This window comes from Eleginops maclovinus, chromosome 5 (genome assembly GCF_036324505.1).
Source record: "Eleginops maclovinus isolate JMC-PN-2008 ecotype Puerto Natales chromosome 5, JC_Emac_rtc_rv5, whole genome shotgun sequence".
Lineage (NCBI taxonomy): Eukaryota > Metazoa > Chordata > Actinopteri > Perciformes > Eleginopidae > Eleginops > Eleginops maclovinus.
In genome coordinates, this window is record NC_086353.1 from 12788471 (window position 1) to 12811657 (window position 23187).

The following is a 23187-nucleotide window of genomic DNA, read 5'->3' on the forward strand; positions in this document are numbered from 1 at the left end:
CCTAATGACAACAAGTCACAACTGCAGTAATTGCATGTGGCAGGAGGTTAAGACCCTGTAAACTCTTCACCACAAAGTTTTGACTACCGATCAGACTGTGAGTCCTGCGCCACCTGCACATGTAACTATTTTCTCCTGTCTGGCTGCAGCAACCATGCCTGACACCTTAATTGTAAGCCTCTGATAATGGTGGTGGCGGGGACAGTAAGTAAGACGTGTAACAGTTACTGAAATGTGTTTGGTGTAAAAGGGTGCAATATTATGCAGGTCACTGAATACAAGTACCCATGATTTCCATTGTAGACAAGTTGTTCAGAGGAAATGTGTCGTTCTGACGTTCTGACTCAGTTAAATGTCATTCTTCTCTTTTTGGCTCCTGCAACAAAGAGACAAAGTGTTCTGTTGTAACATAACTTTGTACAGATTTCAATTTTCCAGACACTGTACTTAAGTAAGTTGACAGTGTATTTATATATTAAAAGTTCCAAGGTTAGTTTTCCTCTTTCTCCTTGAAGAAATCTTCCGTCGATACATGATAATTACAATTATGGCAGAACAAGAATTTCCCCCTGCTCATGTCCAAGGAATAATTAGTGTACCAATTTACATCTGTTTTTTTTATAATTTATAACTTCACATCCACATACTCCCTTCCAAGGCCTGTGCAGTGCTTGTTTTCAAGCGCCTTGCTTGTCAACTAATGCTCTTTAGCAGGATTTAAATCTTCACCAAAAGGCTTTATCAGCTGGTGATTGTAATCAACAGCGACACATGGCCCCCGACCGTTCTGACTGGAGGGGAAGCCTGTATAGCATCAAAGCATGATATCAATGGCATGATTTGATTCATCAAAACGATGGGCTGGAAATGACAACGTCTCATCTGAAATCTAATTAAAGGGCATTGATAGGTAGTAGAGGTATCACAGTACTTGTATGCCCTTCACGGCAAGTCTAATGAAATCTTTATCTTATAGGCCTACTGATGTTAAAGCGGTACTGACTGCTTCAGAATAAATACACAAATCACATTACAGATGAATGATTTCCAGTAATTACGCAGACACATTAGTTACTAATTTGATATGTAATCAACAAGGCCGTGTGGTAATTACTTTAAAGATGACCCGGGCACATTAGACCTATCACTGTGACGAACAGACGGACATCACCGACAGTTAAACATCGCTTGTCGCAGAAAGCCTCAGCTCACCTCCATTGCATCGCCGGTGGGCTATCAACAGGTCCCCACTGAGCTCCAAGCACATCCACCTCCTCCACCAGTACCGAATACAAACAATGACACTTTTCTGTTGTGACAAGTCATTACAGCTTATTGAGAGACGGCAAGATATCAAGAAGCAACATGCGCGCTTTATTTTCCAGCATTGTGTCCGCGGCTCGAGCGCACCGTGCAGTGCGCATGTCACCCTCTGATCTTCAGGCAGAGGGCTCATCCCTAAGTAAAAGAACTGGCCACTAATCCCGTAATACATTTCATTGAGAGACTCCACAAACAATGTTCACAGATATTATGGTGACCCCAAACTCACAATTCCTATCCCAGAAAATCCCCCTTTAAAAAAAAAAAATATATATATTGCAAAACCATTACTTAAGAAAGAAAAGGATAGAACGAAATGCTTAGGTGCTTAAATAATATTCACACCAAATAACTGAATTAAAAACCTCGTTATGCATTTGCCCACATGAACCACAAACAATAGGTTGCAATTTGAATGATTGTTTGAATTGTATATGTATTTAATTATGACCGCATAGAGCCTGTGTTTAATTACAGTAGTATTTTCAAATTACGATATTTTCATTTGCTAAGCTTTCTATTTTAAAATGTCCATTGCTGCTATGAATTCGTCCACGTGTCGATGTGGACATCTACCAAGCAAACTGCTTTAGGGTGCTTATAACAGTCCACCTGTCAAGGCTTTTGAAACACCAAACCGGAATCCAGGAACCATAATGAAATATGGGTTCCGGGAGGCCGAGAGTAACCTGAATAATGTTTTTCTAATGTATCTTTATTCAGCTGACAATACGACAATGAACTATGCCCATGCCTACATATGCTGTCACACTGATGAACAATTATGAAATCATACCCAAGTCATGTAAAAAACAACAACAACAAACACAAACAGCAGTAAGGGCTTCTAAAGACAATGTCATATCAACCGGTGGCTCTTATGTGCTCTGTGTGAAACCTCCGGCCGTGAAATGTTTGGGAATCCCTGTGTGTTTCACACGGCAGGTGGAGCCCTCGCTCCAGACATTTAGGAGCCAGATCCAGTTCCATGTTTTCCGCAAGACACCCCACTTAATCTCTCCCTCTTTCCCTCTCTCTCTCTCTCCGCATCCCCAAGGCAGGAATCATCACCCCCCTCCCCAGCCCTCCAACCACCCTCCGATCCCCGCCCGCCCGCAACGTAACGCTCCTTTCGCCGGGCTGCGCTCGATCAACCGAGCATCCACCGCTCCTCCAAATTGGTTTGTCATTTCTGACCCCTCTCTCTCTGAGTCGACCACGGTCCTCTGCTCCGCTGCGCTCTGCGCCTATGGACTTCAGCTAAAGTCAGTGGGAACATAAAGGCAGCAGAGGAAGATAAGGAGAGAGAAAGAGAGGGAGAGAGGACGGGATACAGACAGACCGATAGAGAGGGAGAGAGAGAGATACGCCTCTGTCCTCTTCCAGCACTCCACTGGACTTAGTGAATTTGGACGGACGCGATTCCTCCTCCTGTGTGAGCGCTGATCGGGATACTAAGCACGCAGCTTTTGGTTTATTACACCCTCAGCGTTATCTCCATCCCCTCTTTGGGCAAGATTTACCCACATCGTTTTGTTGCGGCAGCAAGACATAACCATAGACCCGAAGTCAAGGCGCCAATCAGTGAAATTATTTATCGACGGGAAGATATATTTCTATCCAATATTGTGGGGACTGTATGACAGAGCACAGCAAAGATTTTACCCGACTCTCTGCACTGGATGTGTATACATGCACGTATATTGCTGCAGCTAGTGATACGGTAAGGATCCAATATTTATTCCTGTACACATGATGTACATTTTTCGCAGACATCCCTGGTGTCGTCGGTAGAGCTTTTTGCTATGTGTCAAACCCTGTCTGTCACTGACATGCTCTAAAAAGCAATACGGCAGCGCTGACTTTGGTTCTCACGGATGCCCATGGGAATGTGGCCTGCGATTATTGTACTTAAAGGGCGCGGAAACTGGTCCTAATGGACGGGGGGTAACATGTAATGTAGTTTGCGTATTTGTACAGATAATGGTCCGGCGACTTGTGGCTGGATGGGCGTCGCTCGGATGTAAGATATGGCTAAGGCGAAGTACTTGCAACGTTACCTATTACATCTCCTGGAAATAATCAATAAAATCATATTATCCCACGAGGGCTCCTCGGCCGGGGTATACACATAATTATTATTCTGTGCCCGCGTGCATCTGCCTCACTGCAGGGCGCAATGATAAATCACAAGCCTCGGCATGATGGATGACAGATAGACTCTGCTCACCTCCTCGGGTTTTTTTCTCCTATTTTATATGGCTGTCATTTGAGTGTATTGGAATGCAGTTAGCTTATTGTGTAGGCTACTGTGCTGGTTGGTCAGCCGCAGTCTAAAATCCAGAGTAAATCCAGCTACTCAGGAATAAAACGAGTATCCGGCAGGTTAGTGCACCCTCGGGAGACGTCAATCATGCGGATTCACGAGTGAAAGCTGTACCTCTTATTTACAGCAGAGGCATCCAGGGTGGCAGATGACCTTGATGTGCCTCTGAAAACTACTGAAGGTTGCACACTTCCTTAGTCTTGACCTGAACCAAAAAGAGCCCTTTGCCACAGATCCTTGTGACCATACAGTGTCAGTACAGTGTACTCTTTGTAATCAGCTGGCTCCCCTTTGAAAAGGTAAATAGCCTAATCCTCTTTGTGTCTGATGATGGATTATATGATTTATCATAAGTGGACTGCTTCCCAAATAAATGCACATATCTGGCATTAAAGCACCCTTCATCAGTAATTTGCTGTGTGTTTGTTTGGGTGGCTGACACTTTTGAATCACTACTCTCTAAATTCAAATGGCTATCAGCAGATATTTTGTGTGGAAATTCTGTGTATAGCCTTAGTTCAGTGTGACAGTGTGAATATAGGCGCTATAGGAGTGGTTGACAATATGTCGACTCATCTGTCAGTGTTGCAGGTAAGAGAAGTGAGTCCCCTGAGGAACGAAAATGGTCAGTGTATGCCGTTATCTGTAAGTCTGTGTTAGTGAAATTGAACATAGTTTTGCTTGGCTGCCATTTTGGTAGCATCTGTTAATGCACAGGCCTGTCTCCAAGGAGATTATCATGTTTGTGCATAAGATGAACATCACTAAGTCATTTGTCATCCATGCATCTGTTTGTGTGTAATCTATCCTACAGTTACTTGCATTTGTTTGCCAGGTTGATTATTTGTTTTAAATGTTTGAGACAAATGGAGCATCCATAATAAATACATCTTGCATTATGCTGTGTAATTTCTACAGTTGGTGCTTGTAGGGGGTCCGACAAGTTGTTTATTTGTCTTAAACAGTGGAGAGAAAAATGGAACATCAACAGTGTTGGTGCTTTTCAGTCAGATCTTACATCTGCTGCAGTGAATGTTTACTTTTCTGACAGGCTCAGATGGCTTCTCCAGAGAGCCACATGATGTTTGTCTGACATCACACCATGAATGCAAGGTGTGTCAAAGAGCACCTTGGGTAACATTAAGCTGTGACACCCACACTACACCAATGTTTTCAAAGTACCTGAGGCTGAATGATATTGATTTAATGTGCAACAGCAACAATCAAGAATTTTGCTGACATAAGTTCTATCTATGTTTCTTTAATTAGGTCAATGATTAATTTCACTTGTTATGATGCATGAGTAAAACAAAGCACATTTTTGTGGAAAGCAGGGGGCATATTACGATAGGTGTGCTAATTTGGATTGTTCTGCTTGATTGACCGAGGGCTGACTTTGTTTACAGGAGTTCATGTAACAAAATATATGGCTTGGATTTTGATGGCTGCAAAAATAACATCTGTCTCTGGAAGCAGCCTGTGATTTATACAAGAGATCATACTGTATATTAAACATCTAGAGCGCACATCCAAACCTTGAAATAATGAAAATATACCTTGGCAGACAACATGATCTTTTGCAGCCAGGCAATAACAGACCCATATGCACACTTGTATATTAAGACAAGCAGGGAAATAATCAGTTTTGAAACCAGGGTAAATTCTTGTTACTGAAGTCTCTATTTCCATCGTCAAGGGTTATTAGAGAGTCCAACTTCAACACTGCAATTAATTCTGTTTGGTGGGCACATAGAACCTAAGGGCTGATTTCCCAAGAACCATTTCAACAAAGCGTTTTTCTAAAGAATTTGCAGTTCCTGAAATACAGTCTTCTATTTTGGTAATTTATGCAGAGCAAGGTAAAGTCAGTTGTGAGTCAGAGAGCCTTGTAGATAAACAGAAGGTGTTTTTTTATTTTGCTCAAAAGAGACCTTCCTGCATAAATAAATTGCCACTCTTGATTCAAGTTTTGAGGGAAACCAAAACAAATCTTAATGCTGCAATAATAATATTAAGTTTCACTGAAAGCAGAGCTGTTGAATTTTACTGCACCGTTTCCTAATGCGACGATGATTCGCATTCCTGGTCTCAAACCCACTTTGTGTGCCGAGTTTAACCTCATTCTAAGGCCCTTTCCTGCTTTAGACGACATCTCTCTCCCGTATTGAAATAATGAGGCCAGACCCTTGCCCGTCTTTTTCATCCACCTAAAGTACTCGGTCATGTGTTAACACATCCTCACTCCCACCCTTTCCTTCCCTCAAAGAATAACCCCGGCTCGCTGCATTTTCAACCATCGACAGGAGCGATAAGCTCAGTTCACCTCTCTTAATGTTTGACGCTCGCCTCCAATATCATTCAACCCTATTAGAGGTTCAGACCATGCGAGAGGACTGCACAGTTGCTTTGCTACCTGATTAGATGCTTAGGAAAGGGGAAAACCAGTAGCAGACGGCTGGCTGTCAGAGCTCAGGGCATTCACTGACTCATTGCTCCTATGGCCTCGACTACAATAGCCCTCCAGAGATGGATGTCTTACTTTGCCTGAATATGGAACTGTAGGAAGAATTTCAGTGCGTTGCACCACGGCCTATTATCTGTCTGTCTTTTAGGGCCGATTGGAGGCAATGTATAGTGTTGGCTTGACCGCTCACACAGTCTGTTAAGTGAGCTGTTTGTGTGTATTGCTGAAAGTGACGCATGTTGTATTCCTGCTCACTGAATATCGCATTGTTAAGGAGTAGGCTGTGATCCTACTTTTTTAAAATACAAATCAGCAAGAGTCAGCATGACATTTAATCCAATAATTAGATCTGAAATAGTTTGATAGATTGAAAGATACTCTGCATTATATTGCAATATAAATTGGTTATCGCACTGTAGTTAGACAACATAAGCAATTAAAAAATGTAACCCTGGGCTCCAAAATTTTCTTAAAGGTGCCATAGAATGGAAAACTGTATTTACCTTGACATAGTTGAATAAGGAGAGTTCGGTACATTGAACTGACATACCGTGAACCTCTATTGTTTCCTCCTTCACGTAAAAATGCATATCACAGCGATAAAAATGGCGAACAATAATCCCTGTGTGTGACGTCACACACGGTAGTCCAGCCCCAACATTTGCATACACCAGCTGCTGGAAACACTAACGCTAACACTTACCACTCCGTAATGTTGCTCTCCAATCTCCGACCAACTGGCTGTTCTTCAAATTCATCGGTTTCCTCCTCCGATAAAGGCTCAAACATGTAAGGTTGGATACCAATAGCCTCCATGGTTCCTCACTCTCAGTTTCACGATCTTCACTTACTTCTGTGGGCTCTGAGGCAGCCATGGATTGCTCCTTGTAAACCAGCCAATCAGAGCAGAACTCATCATAATTATCTAAATGAGCCCCCAAATAAGGCAATTCAGCTTATTTCATTCTAGAACCAAAACATAGAGTTATAAATGGGTCTGTAAAACTCAGAGAACAATTTAAAAATACCAGATAGATGCATTCTATGGCACCTTTAAGATGTACTCCTGCAAAAACAGCTGCAGGTAACAAAATCAAATCTCTGAAACAAGCTGAAAAGTCCCCACACTGCCTTATATGTTTAATTGCATGTTGTGTTAATCAGCGTTTTGTAACTGGTAAATTACAGAAGGATTGTGATCCATCTCATTGGAATGAGAAACAATTTGTTCACAAATCAATGAATGTAAATTATTTGTTAAACTCACAGCTCGCTCTTCCCTACTTTGTATTTCTTGCTACTTTCCTACCATAAAAATCCTAAAGAGAACTAACAGTCACTCTAATGAATGGACAACGTAACACCAAAAACATGCTGATGGATTTCTTCACAATCTCGTCCGCTTTCTTGATCAATCTAAGAAGCTTAGTCGGGTAAAATCAATGTCACATCTAACAATCATGTATTTTTTCTTAGGGACAGACTTTTATTTATTTTCTTTGAGCAGTTGACCAGTCGCAGTTACTTAATTTATTTCTTAAGCAGCTCCTCATATCTCATGTCCAGCTTTATGTCATCATTGACTTTAATTTATTGCAACTTTATTGGTTGCAAAACACCTTGTAATACAGTTTTGCAGTGGGCTATATAAATTGAAGATGAAGGTTATCATTGTGCCATTCTCAATTGCTAGTACAATCCAATGCCTTCTAGAGTAAGGAGGCTGTGAAAGGGTACGATTATGTCATTCTTTATACAACTATTCCTGATAACAAATATGAGAAGGATGGCTCTAATCAACATTTTTAAAGTGTACATCTTAGCCTTTCAATCAAATTTGGACTCAAACCGTGCTGTGCAGTTTACAATAAAAGGTCCCACCACGTGTGTGTACAGTATGTCTACAGGTTAATTATTTTATTCTGAAAATAGCCTTTACTTTCAGCGCTTGTTTTGTCTCGGATCTACATGTTTAATCACCTGCTCTCTATTTAAGCTACTGTATCCACAGCTCATTGTCTTTTAAAACCTCTCACTCACTCACCCAGTAGTTGATATGCCTCTTTCACAAAGAAAAAAAAAACATTTGTTCTCTCAGTCAACACATCTCCTGTCCACACCTCTCCTCTGTGCCCTTCACCTCCCTGCGCCTCACTCCAGGCTGTCACCACTCAATAGAAAACACACACAACACCACATGCTTGCATTTCTTCCTCCAGATACTCCAGACACACATCAATGTGATACACATCAATTACTATCAGTCACACACACACACACACACACACACACACACACACACACACACACACACACACACACACACACACACACACACACACACACACACACACACACACACACACACACACACACACACACACACACACACACACACACACACACACACACACACACACACACACACACACCCACGAAGAGCCACACATATAGTGACACACACAGTGCCATTAGGGCGCTGAATGGAGAATCAGTATACAAGGCCAGAGTGATTGTAAGAAGCTCACTCCAAGGTCTGCCGATTATTTTGGTCTCTGCAGGAAATCATTTACAATAGCACTCACCCCACCTCTCTTCCTTGTTCTGTCCATTTAAACAGCGTGTTACTGTGTGTGTGTGTGACAGTGTGTGTGTGTGTGTGTGCGCTCTGCATATGCAAGTCTTAAGTCAGTCACCACAGTATTGATGGGGAAATTTCTTTGCTGTCTACTTTGTGTGGCTGACTATAGCGTGCTGTGGAGGCCCAACTTGTTTAGAGAAGGGTGCTTGGAAATGAGTCATACACAATGTGATGCAACACAGCGGAGCAGATTTGAATTATGGGGCAATGAACAATGAGGTCATCACAGGGCTGGGGGCATAAATCTCCCGGTGTCGTGGTACAACACAGCATTTCTTATCAATGGAGGAAACTGCAGCAGGAATTGAAAATGCTGTATTGTTTGGACCGACTCAATGTTGCAAATAAAGGACTGGGTTGGTTGACTCTGAGTGACTGACACAATGGGGAGGGGATTTCTTGTTTGAAAATGACATTGTTTTTTTAGTACCGTTTACTTCTACTTACAGTTATAGCACACCAGATTCTTTGCAGATTGTTAATTTGTTGCCACATTTTCTTTCCCCCCAGCTTTTAAAGTGTTTGAACGCCTCTTATATCCACCATACAGCAACCAATGATATTTTCCATATCTTTCCCTTCTTCAGCAGATTGTCCACAATCAGCGTCTTCTGTAATACCATCATCCCAAGGCCCCTCTTAAATTTCCTGCTTACTGGGCTTTTACTTTAACTGCATTACATACATCTTCCACTCCCTGTTCATCTGCTTCCTTTCAGCATAAACCAAGCTGAAAGATCTAACTCGAAGCGATGTGAAGCGACTGGTCGTTTTATGGTAAATTAAAAAATAATAATATTGTCGTTTATTGTGCCTGTTCAGTGGCAATGCTGTGATCTTGATTGATATCGAATGGCATTTTCATTCCAAGTCTTTGAGAGTGAGAATATGTGCCAGGGAGTATTGATCTGTAGCTTAGTTGATGGTGCAGTGTGATAGGCTGAAGGAGGGTGAGGATGACTAGATGGTTATGCTTGATGGAACAAAGATATTAACAGATGTAGAAATGATCAATGGCTCGATAACGTGTGTTTACATCATTTGCTTCGTTTTGTGTTTTCCCCCTAATGTTATCGAGCGGACTAGCCTTGTCTTAAGTGCAAATATAGCACCTAACTCTGCCTAGGGCTGAATTCCCTCTGACTGGCTGGTGAATTATTTGGTGTGAGCATTGTGCTCAAATCGACTGCGTTACTTTTAGCACATTCAGTATGCGTGACTCTAAAAGAAGCTGTGTGGGTCTGTTTCGGCAGAGGACGTTACAACTCATTTAAGATAAAAGCGCCATGCCCCTTTGGCATGTATCAGCACCAGTCAATTTTGTCCCCGACGTATCTTTCACATTTTGCAATAAAACCATTTTACCACCTCTGTGTTTTTGTAAGGGAGCCTGATAGTGTCACACCAAGATAGATGACTACCACTCTGGCCCGTGGGCCTGCAGCAATAACTTACATGGACCACGTGTCTGTTTTCTAACCATGTAAGAAATTGTGTGCCTGCTCTTCTGCAGTGTGCTTATGTGCCTTTCAACTTGAATGGCTTTTGATCAAACGGTATGTATGATAGATGAGACAGTATCCATCACATGTTTCAAGATGAGAGGAAATGGGGCTAGGACCTTTATTTCACAGTAAGAGTTTGCTAAAGCAAGCCTTTAACAAATTCTATTAGGTATTTTAAGACAATCTTTTTCTAAAACTCAAGCCAGGCAATTCCTATAGGCTATTTTTATAGGGAGGGTGATATATGTTGTTGTGTGTATTTGCATGTATTGTAACTCATTGTTCAATGGCTCATAATCACAGGAAACATGAACCAGTTTTTTGTTTGATCATGTGCACCTCCCTTCCTCCTCCAGTTTCTCTCTTTAATTTACCACCTGGGTAGACCATCTACATACACTATTGCTCCATATTCTTCATGCTTATATTGAATCTGTCGAAACCCATGGATATAATTGGGGTTTAACATCAACATTTACTGTAGGGGACTCCACCCTTTAAAAAGGAAGGCCTCACATCGGTTCTTTTCGAAGTACCATAAATCTCCACAAACAGGCATCAACACAATCTCTACTTGACAAACCATCATAAAAGCATACTGTAGAGTCATCCTAATTACATACAGCAGGCTCATGAGCAATGGGGGTGACATGGGACATCAATACAACCACTGCCTTTCATAATAAAAAAACAACATTGTTTCAATGTGAGAAAATGTTCAGCATCTATCATGTGAACTACATTAAAACAAATTTAAAAGACAAAAATCTCGCCTTTCTCTTCATCACGTACATCGATTATTCAGTCAGGCTAAGCCACTTGCTGTCCAAAGCCTCTCAGTCAGTGCCCCTCCCTAGCTATTACAGTAGTGGAAGCTGTTAGCGTTCACCATTTTCCCATCTAAACCTCTCCATCTCTTGTCCTCGTCTTTGCTACGCTTCTGGTTGCTCTCAGAGGAGTGCCCTCACCCTCATTTGATCAAAGTCTCTCTTCTAGCTCCTTTTGTAATGCTGCACATTTTTTACCAAGCTCCCACAATGGTAATCTGTCAAAAAATGTAATTTAATTATGCTGTTCTGTTGATAATTAAAATAGGCATAAGGCTATATGAAAATGCAATGTACAATCATCCTGACCAAAATTATTGAGATTTAACATACTATCAAAATATTAATTGTAATAGACTTAAAACAATTGAAATGTTCATAAATCGTGTTTGTGTGCTTGGAAACTATGGTGTGGTTACAGTTAGGTGACTAAATTGTTGATTAAGATTAGGGAAATATCTCGTTATTGTAAAAAAAAATAAACACGCTTCCTGCCCATCTTCATCCCAAACCTAATATCCTAAATTGTACATTTTGGAATTATCCAATTTAATTTAATAACAGGTGATACTGGGCTAGTTTGTCTGTATGCACAATAAAACATTCAGTTTGAGCTTTTGATAGCTATTGACCTGGGCCTTCAGATAGCAGACAAGATCACAAAATAGGATTTAATCAAGAATTTCCCTTCAGTGATGGAACAAAGCAATGGTGCACCGCCAATCTATGCATGGACTTCTGCAATAGCTGCATCTTTAATCTTCTCTTTCCCCTTTTCCACTTCACAAAAATCAGCTCTAATGAAAAATCTAATTCACCGGCGAGTTCAGCGACCATTACATACTTGTTCCTTCACATCTCATCTGTGCACCTGTTTCTTTTCCACCTCTCTACCTCCATTCCTCATTCACTGATCCCTCCATTGTTGATCAGCTCTGTATGAATAATGTATAGCGTGTTCTAAAAAAAGCAAGTGAGATTTGAATGAAGGTGCTGTATAGTGGGGGAGCTTAACGCCTAAATTATTTCTCACCATTGCTCTGTTGCCTCTGGCAATTCTACTGCATGTATACACATATAGCATTGGGATATACCCTTATTCACATGCACATAAATACATGCAAACACATGCATGTACACAAACACAGTACAGTGATTCCATCTTTTGTTGCAGTCTCTGCCCACCCAACCATTCAGACATTGCCCATGGCCTCCTGTACTGGCTAACAGAACCAATTACTGCACAGCCCCGCCTGAGAGCTCCGTAGAGATCCAGACTCTGACACTCTGTATGGATGTGTGTGTGTGTGTGTATGTGTATGTGTATGTGTATGTGCATGTGTATGTGCATGTGCTGTGTGTGTGTGTGTGTGTGTGTGTGTGTGTGTGTGTGTGTGTGTGTGTGTGTGTGTGTGTGTGTGTGTGTGTGTCTGTCTTCCTGTAAAATATTGCAAAGCATGCAGACAAAGCTTTTCGAAGAGAAACATTCAAGGCCAAGCAGATAAATAGTTTCCTCCTGTTAACAACAAAACAAAATTGTGCATGCCAAGAGAACCACACACATACCCATTTCCAATGTCAAATAAAATACAAACACTCACATTGAGATTGACCCTGGTGAGATGAGGCTGAAAGGATACACTATAGAGAATAACGTTTGGGAGGATGGGGAGGGTAAAGATAGAACTGGAGAGAGACAGAGCGAAGGGGAGGGGAGTCAAAGAGAGTGGCTCCTAAACAGAAGAGAAAATATGTGGAGAAAAAAAAGGGATAATGAAAAAAGGGCATAAAGCACTAATAGAAATATAGGAGACAGAGTCTAACTGTGAATAACTGCCTCTCTGCATTCTAGTAACAGAGCTAACAATTTCCTCTCTGAAAAGTGTCTGGCATTTGGCAGTGAAATGCCACCCATATAAACCAGTTATCATAGCAAGAGAGAGCTTTTTAGCTGTAAACTGCCAGCGAGCACAGAGATAGACCATTATAGACTTTGATACCCTGACACTTAAGAGGTCATTTCGAGGGAGAACACACACACACACACACACACACACACACACACACACACACACACACACACACACACACACACACACACACACACACACACACACACACACACACACACACACACACACACACACACACCACACACACACACACACACACACACACACACACACACACACACACACACACACACACACAATTGGCTTGTGAACTGCCTGGTTCTTGTATTTGAGTGGGTTACGGCTATTCACACAATGTGGTGGTGGCCATTATTCACATTGCACCCCACATTCACTACATATTATGGCTATCGGTCTCTATTGAAAAAAATGACAGGGACTTAAGTTCACTGAGCTTGAATAACCCCCACCCTTCTCCCCTTTGCCTTTCTGTCTCCTCTCTCTTTGCCTCTGCAGGACTAAGACGTCCAGCTGCCATTGAGATGTGATTCTCTGGGGTTTCATTTCACTTTGACAAAGCAAAGTACACTATAACAGGTAAGAATATGTGTGCCTGTATGTGTGTGTGCAAGTTTGAATACAAAGCACCACACCCCATGATTACTTTATACATGTTTAACCGGGGATGTTGACTCTGAATGCATTCATATTTACAGCGGGCATGATTTGGCCTGGGGGATAGTCACATAAATATATACACACACCTGGTGTGCAGTTTTTGCCGACTCTACAGATGCATTTTGCTTTTTTAGATCCAAAACATGACCCTGCGTTCTCCCAAGAGATCTCCGGGTTCCATCTGTGCCAGGGAGTGCTCTAATTGGCCCGATAAATGTGTCCTCTCAAACTGCTAATCCAATCAGATATGACCCACCGAGTCTCAAAAACAATACATAACAGCATGCAATTTGCAGCACCGGCAAGAACAGAATCGAATAAAGAGGAATCAAATAGAATGGAACAGTATAAAGACAGTGCATGCTATCATTCCCAAATAGAATCAAAACTGAGCACAAAATTGAAACGTTCTCAAATGAATTGCAATAATCCTGCTGTTCCTTGAACACATCGACAGGAGTTAAACTAAAAAACCAGGCCTTCATTTGCCCATGAAGCCCCTCACTAGAACTTATTTACAGTGTATTTACAAGCTGAGCTGGGCTTGTAAAATGTCGAATTTACGAGCTCCATTTTAATTAGAAATACTGTCTCCTAGAGCTGGGCTGATGAATTGCACATTCAATTTATTGACGACAAAGGAGGTTGCAGTTCTTGGATATTGACAGCTAGTCAGAGTGTCCCGGTTCACATCAGTTTTTCAATAAGAGGAGAAATATGTTGCAACTTTGCTGTACAAAAACCCTGAGGCAATGTTTTCATGTGGGATCCTCTTTTTAATTGATTGAAGTGGCTGAGAGTAATGTGAATGAGAGGGCTTGCTCTCCTCCCTCTGTGTGGTTTGGCAGTTTGCTGTGTAGTTAATTAAAGCTTTATCTATTTAATGGCCAGACATATCACTTACGTCTATGTTCAAACTTAATAAACTATGTGTGGGACAAGCAATTCCAATTATCAATTTGAAAAACTATCAATTGTTTTTTTTAATTTCATCTTGAAACTGAAACATTTCCTTATATCTATTTTTCCTTAGTTTTAATGCATTTAATTACTGTATATACCCTACGTGTGTGAACATGGTGAGTCTGTTTGTCCATTTGAAATGCACTTCCTGTCGAGTGTGTGTCACCCCGCATGCTTTCCGTCCTCTACTCTCATATGACTCTGAATGCTTGCTTTGAAATCTAATTCTGTGATATCAGGGCTGCATTTTTTCTTCACTTCACTGTAACAATGACTGAAAGAAAGAACAACAGGAAAGGGAATATATCATTCTTCATATGGGGGATGTGTGGAACAGGTGTTTCCCGCTCCGCATGCACAGGCACACAACCTTCCTTTACCACGATACTAATGAGGACGTAGACTGAAATACAATCATTATCAGTTACGTTGCTTAAACAATGATTACATGTAGAGTAAATCACATGGCAGTAGTGTACATAGACAGATACTTTTAGGTGATTAATGCTCAACTGGATAAATGCATTCGAACCATGTAATTAAACGTATTGCAACTACAAATAGGTAAGTAAAGGACATTTTAGGCTTCATATTGTTAAAATAATGGTTAAAATAATAAAAACTCAAGCTGACTCACAGTCACACGTGCGCTCTTATTTGCCCCCCTGCTGCCACCCCCTATGAATACAGGCTTATTGTCTTATAATGTGACCTTTGCCCTGAATGGAGAGGCCTTTGTCCTAAGACAATAGAGTCCATATTGTAAACCATGCCAGTCAATGCCATCCACACAGCTGCCAGAGAATGGGTGCATATTGTTCAGGGTCTAAGTTGAAGCCTTTGAGGAAGGCACTTGTGGTGTGCATGATTGTGTGTGTATGTATGTGTGCATGTGTGTATGTTTTTTGTCTCTAATGTTTGTGTCTGTAAGATGCAAGCCTGTTTTCCAGAATCAGCAGATGGGCCTTGCAATTAGAGTCAGCCTTCTTCCCTTGTGTGCACACATACAGACACGCAGAACCACACACATGCACGCACAAACACACCCAGGGCTGGGCATGAGGCAGATGTCTCTGAAACACTAGACCTGGAAGATACTGTAATGGAGGCGGAAATTGAAAAATGACAATTGAGTTGCTATGGTAACCACTAACCATCACTCACATCAATTCATGCTACCTGTTTACACATTTATCTATGAGCCCTGGATGATTAATCAGGACTGTTGTGTATTAACTTACGAGCGTAATATAATAAAGATATGAACATATTGTTTGGTTTAAGTTATTTATTATGAACAAGCTGTTTTTTTACTCTAAAAACTCGCTGTTATACACATTATAATAAAGATCATTTAAAGGTCCCCTATTATGCAAAATGCACTTTTTGCTGTCTTTCATACATAAACATGTGTCCCCGGTGTGTAAGGAGACTCACAAAGTGTCAGAAAATACAACCCTCTCTCTTTTCCTCCTTACCCACAGCTCTAAAAACGGGGGTACAAACGAGCTTTACATTGAACTCCTGGCAATGTCCCGTCCACGTGACACGTCTCAACCTATCGTCCGCAATATACAGTCGCGAGCTGAATCCCCTCCGCAGCACTCTGTTTGTCTGTGTATTCAGCAGGATGTCTGCAGGAGGGACTTTGAGTATATATAAATACAGTGGGGCAAAAAAGTATTTAGTCAGCCACCAATTGTGCAAGTTCTCCCATTTAAAAAGATGAGAGAGGCCTGTACTTTTCATCATAGGTATACCTCAACTATGAGAGACAAAGATGAAGAAAGTCCTGCCGAAATACTATCAGCACGTCAGCTGCCCCACGCGCGGTGGAAATACACTGGACCATGTTTACACTCCTTTCCGGCATGGATATAAAGCCCTCCCCCGCCCCCCCTTCGGCAAGTCAGACCACATATCTCTTCTTCTGCTCCCCGTTTACCGGCAGAGACTGAAGAGGGACCGACCTGTGACAAGGACAGTGCAGCGTTGGTCCGAGCAGTCTGACTCTGCTCTCCGCCACTGCTTTGGCATCACGGAGTGGTGTGTGTTTGAGGAGGACGATATAAACACACACACTGACGCGGTCATTTGCTACATCGGCAAATGCATCGATGACGTCGTGCCGCGGGTTACTGTACGGACATTCCCAAATGAGAAGCCCTGGATAAACGGCGAGGTCCGAGCTAAACTTAAAGCACGGGCCATCGCGCACAGCGGCGGTGATTTGGATGAGTACAGGAATTCCAGGTATGCACTCCGGAGAGCTATTAGCAGTGCGAAAAGACAATACAGGGACAAGGTGGAGTCGAACTACAAGGGCTCCAACGCCAGAAATATGTGGTCTGGACTAAAAACAATAACAGACTACAAAAGGACAACGAGTGGTGCTGAGGAAGTGTCTGCATCTCTCCCAGATGAACTGAACACATTTTATGCACGCTTTGAGAAGCCCCCAGCTGTGGAGGCACAAAAGGCCCAGGATCCCTGCTCACTGGTTTTAACCAGTGCAGATGTGTGTAGATCTCTGAAAAGGATCAACGCACACAGGGCTCCTGGACCTGATGGCATCCCTGGCCGTGCTCTCAAGGTGTGTGCAGTTCAGCTGGCAGATGTGTTCACAGACATTTTCAATAGGTCACTGCTCCAGTCTGTAGTCCCCACATGTTTTAAAGAGTCCATCATTGTCCCTGTCCCCAAAAAGACAAAACCCATCTGCCTCAATGACTACCGCCCAGTTGCACTCACCTCCATCATCATGAAGTGCTTTGAGCGGTTAGTCAAAACTTTTATCACCTCCTCCCTCCCTGACTCACTGGACCCCCTGCAGTTTGCCTACAGAGCAAACAGGTCCACGGATGATGCCATCTCCCTCACCCTCCACACTGCCCTCTCCCACCTGGACCAGAGGAACACTTATGTGAGAATGCTGTTCATTGACTACAGTTCAGCATTCAACACCATTCTGCCCTCCAAGCTCATCATTAAGCTCAGGGACCTTGGGCTCAACAGCGCCCTCTGTGACTGGATCATGAGCTTCCTGACGGGCAGATCCCAGGCAGTGCGGATGGGGAACATCACATCCTCCACCTTGACCCTCAACACCGGAGCCCCTCAGGGTTGTGTGCTCAGCCCTCTCCTCTACTCCCTGTTCACGCACGACTGCGTGGCCACACACAGCTCCAACACCATCATCAAGTTCGCTGACGACACGACCGTCATCGGCCTGATCACAGACGGCGACGAGACGGCGTACAGAGAGGAGGTCAGAGCCCTGACATCTTGGTGCCAGGACAACAACCTCCATCTCAACGTCAGCAAAACAAAGGAGCTGATTGTGGACTACAGGAAGAGGCAGAGAGAGGCACACACACCCATCACCATCGACGGGACTCCTGTGGAGAGAGTCAGCAGCTTCAGGTTCCTCGGGGTAAACATCAGTGAGGACCTGACATGGACACATCACACCAGGGTCATATCCAAGACGGCTCGACAGCGGCTCTTCTTCCTCCGCAGGCTGCGGAAGTTCAACATGGACTCCAGGATACTCTGCAACTTCTACAGGTGCACCATCGAGAGTATCCTGACTGGCTGCATCACCGCCTGGTATGGCAGTTGCACCGCCCTCAATCGTAAGACTCTACAGAGGGTGGTGAAAACTGCTCAGCACATCACCAGGACGGAGCTGCCATCCATGGAGGACCTCTACACCCAGCGGTGTAGGAAGAAGGCCGGTAGGATATTAAAGGACCCCCATCACCCCAGCAACAATCTGTTCTGTCTGCTGCCGTCTGGCAGACGGTACCGCAGCATCCGGACCAAGACCACCAGACTCAGAGACAGTTTTATACCACAGGCTATAAGACTGCTGAACTCCTGACCTCTGAATGTCTACTCACATCTTTTTACACACATACATATATATATATATATATATATATATTATACACATCTGCCATACACATCTGTTTATAGTACACATATCTATATATTATACATATCTGCCATATACATCTGCTATACATAATATATGCATCTGCCCATACCTCCTCATTCCACAGAGTAAAGTATTTAAATACTCTCAATGTATTCCACATATGTATATATTTCACATCCTCAAATCTTTATTGTTGTTACTGTAAACATTCTTCTCTCTTTTGCACTATTTTATTTTTTTATTTATGTTATTTGCACCATGTATGTTGAGTTGTTGGAGGAGCACGCGACATAAGATTTTCATTGCCAACATATACGCTGTATCTGCTGTGCATATGACAAATAAAACCTTGAAACCTTGAAACAAAATGAGAAAAAAAATCCAGGAAATCACATTGTAGGATTTTCAATGAATTTATTTTCAAATTATTGTGGAAAATAAGTATTTGGTCAATAACAAAAGTTCATCTCAATACTTTGTTATATACCCTTTGTTGGCAATGGCAGAGGTCAAACGTTTTCTGTAAGTCTTCACAAGGTTTTCACACACTGTTGCTGGTATTTTGGCCCATTCCTCCATGCAGATCTCCTCTAAAGCAGTGATGTTTTGGGGCTGTCGCTGGGCAACACGGACTTTCAACTCCCTCCCAAGATTTTCTATGGGGTTGAGATCTGGAGACTGGCTAGGCCGCTCCAGGACCTTGAAATGCTTCTTACGAAGCCACTCCTTCGTTGCCCTTGAGGTGTGTTTGGGATCATTGTCATGCTGAAAGACCCAGCCACGCTTCATCTTCAGTACCCTTGCTGATGGAAGGAGGTTTTGACTCAAAATCTCACGACACATGGCCCCATTCATTCTTTCCTTTACACGGATCAGTCGTCCTGGTCCCTTTGCAGAAAAACAGCCCCAAAGCATGATGTTTCCACCCCCATGCTTCACAGTAGGTATGGTGTTCTTTGGATGCAACTCTGCATTCTTTCTCCTCCAAACACGACGAGTTGAGTTTTTACCAAAAAGTTCTATTTTGGTTTCATCTGACCATATGACATTCTCCCAATCCTCTTCTGGATCATCCAAATGCCCTCTAGCAAACTTCAGACGGGCCTGGATATGTACTGGCTTAAGCAGGGGGACACGTCTGGAACTGCAGGATTTTAGTCCCTGGCGGCGTAGTGTGTTACTGATGGTAGCCTCTGTTACTTTGGTCCCAGCTCTCTGCAGGTCATTCACTAGGTCCCCCTGTGTGGTTCTGGGATTTTTGCTCACCGTTCTTGTGATCATTTTGACCCCACGGGGTGAGATCTTGCGTGGAGCCCCAGATCGAGGGAGATTAGCAGTGGTCTTGTATGTCTTCCATTTTCTAATAATTGCTCCCACAGTTGATTTCTTCACACCAAGCTGCTTACCTATTGCAGATTCAGTTTTCCCAGCCTGGTGCAGGTCTACAATTTTGTCTCTGGTCTCCTTTGACAGATCTTTGGTCTTGGCCATAGTGGAGTTTGGAGTATGACTGTTTGAGGTTGTGGACAGGTGTCTTTTATACTGATAACGAGTTCAAAAAGGTGCCATTAATACAGGTAACGAGTGGAGGACAGAGGAGCCTCTTAAAGAAGAAGTTACAGGTCTGTGAGAGCCAGAAATCTTGCTTGTTTGTAGGTGACCAAATACTTATTTTACAGAGGAATTTACCAGTTAATTCATTAAAAATCCTACAATGTGATTTTCTGGATTTTTTTTTCTCATTCTGTCTCTCATAGTTGAGGTATACCTATGATAACAATTACAGGCCTCTTTCATCTTTTTAAATGGGAGAACTTGCACAATTGGTGGCTGACTAAATACTTTTTTGCCCCACTGTATATATATTTGAGACCTATGATATATGCCATAAAAGAGCATAATAGGAGACCTTTAAGATGTGATTTTAAGTACATATTCAATATGTATACAGATGTATATTTAAATAAATGAATATGTAATATTGCTGAAACTTTATTTGTTTTTATTCATTATTGCATAAATTGAAATATGTATATATATTTTTTCTCTGTACTTTAACTTGAAACATTTATGTTCATTTTGCACTAAAGTTCTTTAAAAAACTTAAAGTATTAAAATAGGCCATATTATTTATTTTGTTAAATTACCAGAGAATATTCTGTGATGTGATATATATCTTTATCAAAATATATCGCAGTAGAAGACTTTGGCCATATTGACCAGCCCGAGAAAAAGTTAATCAAATAAATTTCTTGTTAAATAGAACATTAATTAGGAGCTGTTTTGATGATTTGATATTACGATTCAAAGTCTTGGTCTATCCATACCTTTGCTCCGTTCCTAAGGCTCTATGTCTTGAAGTGGTACACATTACAACTCATGAAACAATATTAGAACAAAACCTGAAAGTCTCCGGAAAACATCTCCACATTTAGCCTCAGCAGTCTTATATTGAGCTGCAGTAAGAGATGGGCTCAGAGGAAATAAGCTTGTGACTAAAAGGTCACAGTTTAAAATCTGAGTAGTTTACTAGCTGTGAAGTTCTGGCAGTCTAAATCCCTCAACAACTACTATGAGAGCTGCGACCTCTTGGCACCTAACCTTTAACTGTTCCAGTGGAGCAGCTCAGGGCCCAATAATGCAAGACGGTGTGGCAGTGCGGCGCCGCTTCCATGTGTGAGTGTGTAAATATGTGAATATGGTCCCAACTTCCTTCCTCTCTGCTACTCCCCTTTAGCGGTTACTGCAAACATGAATTTGTTCCTTCTGAGATAATGAGTCACACTCCATAAGACTTGTGGTTTGATAGCTTATCAATGTGTGGCATTTCTTATCACTACTCCAGTTTTGAGTGTGACAGTTTAATGATCAATTAGATGTTCTGCCTTTAAGTTAAGTTAAATTTGGTTGATCCTAGATTGGCTGTTTATTGTTAAAACATGTTATATGTTACCATGTCTGCTGCCTGGTGCCAGAGCATCCTGTTGACTGTGCTCAAGATACCAGTGTGTCCCTTATGCACTCTTTTTCCCTCCTTGGATCGAACTGGGCACCAGGGGAGCAAACACACACACCCACACACAAACCTAATCAAACACACACATACACAGTGACGTAAATGCATAAACAAAGGCTCACTTATAAACACAGATACGTTACCACCTGAGTTCAGTGGTCCAACCCCCACACACCATCGACAACACACATATGCAAAGACACACACTCCACAACAGGGAATAGCCTACAGAGATGCTTTTTGTCAACAACTTGGAAGAGAGCAGCTATTTAGAGCCTCCATATTCCTTGAAGGATTAGCCATCTTATTTGTGTGAGAGGCTGTGTGAAACAAAACAAGTTTCGGCAGTTACTATCACTTCCCTACTGTGTCTTCTCATATTTGTGCTGTTCTGCTTATGAACCGGTGCTAATTGTGCTAAGTAGAGTACAGTACATTGTGAATGTAGATTTCCAACGGGCTTGGTGTGATGATGAGCAGATGCACTCACAGATGTTTTCCCTCCATGTGCCTGTTTACCAGTTCAATTATCCCTATCGCATACTGTAGAGATTTGTTGTTGTATTGAGGCGCTTCGGCATAGATTCCAGAAAAAAACATTAGGCTAGTTAGGGAAGTTTTACAAGCCATTGTTCAATCCATTTTTGCTGGCACTGGAAAGACAGATAATGTGTATTTGGTGGATATGGGGCAAATACTGTAACAAGTAAAATATATATATATATATATTAATGGCAAAACCTAATTAGACTTTCTTTCGACCAGTTGCTTTATGCAACATGGTGTTTCAGTGAAGGTGTCTGGGACTTGTTTGAAGAAAAATTATCTGGTGTGTTGGTATTAAAGATAACGGTTATTGTACTGTGAACATTTGTTTATTTACGCTAAGATATATGAGATAAGTGTGAGTGGGAAAGGTCCAGACAACCTACAGCATAAGTAAACTCTTAAAAATAAAAAAGGACATTATTTTAAAAGCTTTCAGTAGTTTTTTGGTACTTCCATTTAAATTGAATTATTTTATTAGGTTACGAAAAACTTTTATTCCTATGATTCTATTGACATTTCTTTAAGGGTTATTGTCACTACAACAACAACATCAGTAATGTTAAATACCGTTATTGTTAATGGTAAATTATGCCATACTTTTACAAACCTTGTTGCCTTATTAACTTTTATGGTAAACTGTTGCGCTCTGATTTCAAAATATAATCAATTCAGAGAATAAATACTGCGAATGTGCTTCCTGTATGCAGTTATTTTGAGGTAAGCAAAATTGAGGATTGATGAAAAGTTATATGTTGCTTTGACGTAATTATATTGAATAATAAACCATTCTGTCACTTTTGATTTGCTTTATACATGTAAATACAACCATTAGGCTGTAATCTAAAGTATTTTGTGCAATTGTAATTCAAAACATAGTTAAACGAAATCAAATTAAGTAAAATGACAATTGTAAAAAAGATGTATGTATACTTTTGAGAGCCTTTTTAGGTTTTATTGCAATAGCATTATAAAATGAAATAACAACATGTACTATATGTGAAGAATGGAAATACTGCATGAACATCAGCCTCAGATAGACCAT

General features: G+C 41.7%; 2 protein-coding genes across 2 annotated transcripts in view; one reads left to right on the forward strand and one right to left on the reverse strand.

Annotated features, from left to right (window-relative positions):
• si:dkey-92j12.5 (multiple PDZ domain protein) overlaps positions 1–1403 on the reverse strand; it is a 33468-nt gene extending 32065 nt beyond the window's left edge. The window contains exons 1-2 of the mRNA XM_063883596.1: positions 1213–1403; positions 286–376 (exon numbers count right to left, since the gene is read on the reverse strand). Of these exons, the coding sequence (XP_063739666.1) occupies positions 286–298 (13 nt within the window). The 5' untranslated portion in view covers positions 299–376; positions 1213–1403. The remainder of the gene's footprint in view (positions 1–285; positions 377–1212) is intronic.
• Positions 1404–2542: 1139 nt separating this feature from the next.
• Positions 2543–23187, forward strand: part of adgrl3.1 (adhesion G protein-coupled receptor L3.1) — a 109596-nt gene continuing 88951 nt past the window's right edge. The window contains exons 1-2 of the mRNA XM_063883597.1: positions 2543–3046; positions 13516–13596. The gene's annotated coding sequence lies outside the window, so the exon portion shown is untranslated. The remainder of the gene's footprint in view (positions 3047–13515; positions 13597–23187) is intronic.